General features: G+C 41.4%; 1 protein-coding gene across 1 annotated transcript; it reads right to left on the bottom strand.

Moving 5' to 3' along the window:
• Positions 1–296: 296 nt before the first annotated feature.
• On the bottom strand, positions 297–4,020 carry LOC117243908. Its single transcript, XM_033512081.1, has one exon. It carries the CDS (start codon positions 3,967–3,969, stop codon positions 3,205–3,207), a length of 765 nt encoding a protein of 254 aa, XP_033367972.1. The 5' UTR covers positions 3,970–4,020; the 3' UTR covers positions 297–3,204.
• Between the last annotated feature and the right edge of the window lie 230 nt (positions 4,021–4,250).

Below are 4,250 nucleotides of genomic sequence, written 5' to 3'. Positions count from 1 at the left end.
AAATACAAATTTTAAGAAATTTCTTTGGACCTCACCCAAATTACCAAACCTCTTAAGAACATGAGGAGGTCAAACAATATGAGAGGAAACACTTTAATTCAACCTCAGACTGCTGCTCAATCTGACATGCTTGAAAACATCTCCAAGAGTTACCCATGGCATTCTGGAACTTTCTCACTGGCCTTCAAGTCCCAGAATACACTAAAACATACAAGGAAAAAAACATAGCTGTTAAGCCACATTTTCCAAGGTTCTAAAATAATTTATTTTAAAAATCATATTGCTTTTAACTGGTTTGTCTAACTGCACTTATTAGTAATCACACCAGAAACACCAGCTAAAAAAATTCTTGCAAAATCTGATGTTATTTCCTCAGTTAATATTTATTTTTCATGTATCCATAGAAGTACTACATGGCAAGAGTGTGCACACACAGAATAACTCTCAGCTTCATTTTCCTGCCAGCTATCAGACAGCATTGCTCATGCACAAATCTTTTGGTATTTAATATTCATAATGCAGAAGCATCTACTAATCCCAGTTAGGATCAAGAAATTTTATGAGATGTTGTACAAAACAAATATTATCACCATTCTGCCACAAAGAATTTACCGTTGGACAGATTGACAGACTAACTATTTCTGCACTGGTTGTTATGTGAAAAGTATTTCTTAATCTTATTCTAGTCACTCTTTAATGCAAATATGACAATATAGGTAGCTCTATGCAGTAATGCAAGGCACTCTTGCAGCAAATGCAGGACAGTGCTGTACTTCAGCAGCCACAGAGGAAAAACAATTACTTTGTTTTAACAAGAATTTTTAGTAGTTTGGGGGGGAGGCATGTTGTATATTCATTGATCTATTTTATTTCAGTGGAAAGTTACATGATAGTATTAGTCAACCTGAATACATTTCAAAATCTAATTCTTTTTCACTGCAAAAGTCTGCTAACATTAACAGCAATATCCATTTTGACTCTCTTTCTAATGGAAACCATTTGACATTTGGTTTCAAAATGCAGCCATATTTTTAAGATGTGACCCTTCTCTAAGACATCTTTCCCCAAAGCATGTGACATCGTAGTGGTTTGCTCATCACATAACAGTTACTCTTAACCAATGACAAAATGGCTTTTCCAGTTCAAGAAGTACAGAGAGGGGATATAAAAATCTTTACAGGGCCCTATTGGCCATGATCAACTCCTTGAATCCTTCTTGAGAGGCACGTGAAGAAAGAACAGATTACCTTAGAGGCAAGTTTAGTATTTAAGCATTCTTTAGGAAACCTGCATTGCTGAGAGAACAGCTTTCCCAAGGTTGAGCAGAGAGCTAGACAGGATCAGAGCTCAGGAGTAATGTTTCCCAGTCACATGCGGCCACCAGCTCTCTTCTGTAGCCCACTAAAGGCCTCTGGCAACCTGAATTCCCCAAATGAGGCAGTAGAGGATGCTCCTTCAAATATCTCCTTGATTCCAAGGATGTTTCTATGGTAATTCTGCATTCAAAGTTACTGGTTTGTGCTGCATGAGAGGCTACACAAGGGCCCAAGGAAATGAATGAACCTATCTAAGGTTGTGCATACCCAGGGGGCTTCCATAATTTTGGGTGCGCAGAAATACAAAGACGGAATAATGACAATGTTGTGCTGCACTTCATTTGTTGAATTACTTCAATACCTTGCTCACAGATGTGTGCATGTGAATCTAATCAACCAAACTCCTCGTAGACAGCAGAGATTATTTTGAGAGATTATTCCTGCTTCTGCTAGAGAAAAAGAAGCACCAGCCTTTCACAACCTCTTGAATATAAGGAGGTGTGTGTGCATGCATACACCAACACACACATACCCCTCTCCGTATATGCACCAAAAAAAAAGTGAGAATAAAAATTTTCCTATATATAGCACATTATTCTCATGCAGATAGGATGTCTTTTTATGCAGAAAAAAACCCCCACACCTGAAGCTGTTGGATTGTCCATCTAGTTAATCTATTATATTATAAAACCCAAAAAACAATGGGGAAAGGAAAGCTGGTATGATCAGAAATAAATATCTGAAAAAAATACAATTTTTCCGTATCCCTTGAAATCCTAGAATAGTAAACTTTTCTGTATCTTTTCTTCTGGAATCTGATCCTAAAACAGGACATTCAACTATTTAATTTGCTGTTCAATAATAGTGACTCACATTGCCTTTTAAATGCATACAAAAAGTTGCATCTTTTTGTTTTCCTTTTTCCCTGCATGTTTGTTGCATACTGACATCAAATTCCCTGCAGGCATCCTAACCTTGCAATTGGAGAAACAGCGCTCCAGGGTTTTCCACATGTCTAATACACCTGGATAAAAAGTGCTAATTGTCACCAACTTCCATTAAATGACAGCAGTAAGGCACAAAATATGCTTGATTTGCAGATGCTAGTGCCACTGGGAATTAGCAGCAGATTAATAATTGTGCAGACCTTGAACATTCCCCTGGCACTGCCAGCCTGAGTTTCCAGTGCAACATCAGACTACAAGGCCTTTGTATTTAGCTTACTTTCCTGAGGAAATCAGGCTTAGGCATTTGCACTCTTTCCCTATGTGTGCTTGGCTGCCCTACCTTCCCACAATAATTTCTGATTAATCTGACAAAAAATTTAAAAGAAAGTAGATGTTGCAAACATACAGTGTCCTTAGCAGATTTGTGAAAAACAGGGAGTTAGGTAGATATAATCAAGCCTGAGCCTAAGTGTTTCAAATATCCTGGGTTTTTTTTTAAATTCAGGTATTCTTGCAGACAAACCGTAATTCTGTTCAAATTTTGTTGGCTCTGAAAGTAGAAGGGAGATGTGCCATATCACATATTCAGCAGGCAGCAGCCTTGCATCCAGCCACCTTTATGCATCAGGTGACAGAGTATGTTCCCAGTTTGTGGTGATTTTTTCTTTTTACAAACCTATTTGCTGAAAAAAATCCTTTTTCACCTTGAGGCTTTGAATGGGCAGGCATCAGGACTCAGCTTCTTGTACAAGTTCACCCTTCTTTTCTTTTCCTCCAGATAAATTCAGTGGCCAATGCTGTGCCTTGTCTTCTCTCTTCTTGATCTGCTGCTGCTGTTTCCTCTCTGCTTGGCGCACACGAGGACACCACCCCTATGGCATGCAAGCTTACTGGGGGCTCTGGTGGCATTGCAAAGCTCATTTCTGCAGGCAGCAACACGATTATGGCAAAGGTGAGGGCGAGGTTGAGCAAATGTGTTTCAACACTTCTTTCTTTGTATTTATCACCGTGCCATAGCATTCCTGCAGCCTGGCCTGCTGCTGCTCCAGCTGCCTGTGCAAACTCCTGATGGAGCGCAGCAGCAGCAGGCGTCGGTACATAGCTAGCTGGAGCCGGTACTTCTCCTTTTCCTCCTTTTTCTTATTTTCTAAGGTCTCCAATACTGTTGTGGCCTTCATCCAAACCACACGGCCCAAACCGCAAGAGGCCGCGTTGCCCTCGATGCCGCTCGCTGCCTGCTGCGCGTCAGTCCCAGCCTGCACAGCCTCGCCGGCCTCACCAAGCACCCTTGGGGCCTGCAGCACCTCTGAACGCAATTTGCCTCCACTTTTGGCATGCAGGGAAGCAAGGTCCACAGGCAGCAGGTTATCAGCTGCTGCAGGACACGAGGAGGAACCTAACAATGCATTTACAGCTGCCAGAGGATGCTCAGCCAGCCCAGGGGCTGTCCTCTGTGCCCGGCCACCACTACCCATCTCTGGGCCAGTCAGGGCTTTTAGCTGGGCCACTGCCCTGCTGGAGAGGACAGACAATCTTTCTGGCACTGCTGAGCTTCCCTTGTCTTCATCAAGGCTGTCTAGAGAAGGGCTGGCAGAGAAACCAGGGGATGCTGATACAGCATCATGAGTCGGAAATAGGTCTTCATCATCACTGCTGTTTTGGATCTCCTCTTCTTCTCTTGATATTACAGCTGCTGTCTCAGCCATTTAATGCATGAGCTACAGAAACTTTCTGTGGACAAAGTGGAAGTAAAAGGATTTCATTTCCATACACACACATGGAAAAGCCCAGTGCCGAGTGACATTTGAAGAAAGAACCTCTTCTTATATTTAAGCAATGGACCTATTACTTTTCTAATAAAGCACAACCCTTGGGTCACTTCAGGCCATTTCTTGTGATTTGCATTAGATGTTCTTCGAGACACAACATTAATCCAATAATAATTAAAATGATTTACTGTACTATTAACATTCTCAAATCTTTAAAG

Source organism: Parus major, chromosome 2 (assembly GCF_001522545.3).
Source record: "Parus major isolate Abel chromosome 2, Parus_major1.1, whole genome shotgun sequence".
In the NCBI taxonomy this organism is placed as follows: domain Eukaryota; kingdom Metazoa; phylum Chordata; class Aves; order Passeriformes; family Paridae; genus Parus; species Parus major.
Note: the sequence above shows the minus strand (reverse complement) of the source record. Positions and strands in the feature narration are given on the sequence as shown.

Coding starts and splice junctions, on each gene's coding strand:
- LOC117243908 (XM_033512081.1), bottom strand. CDS start 3,969: ATGGCTGAGACAGCAGCTGTAATATCAAGAGAAGAAGAGGAGATCCAA.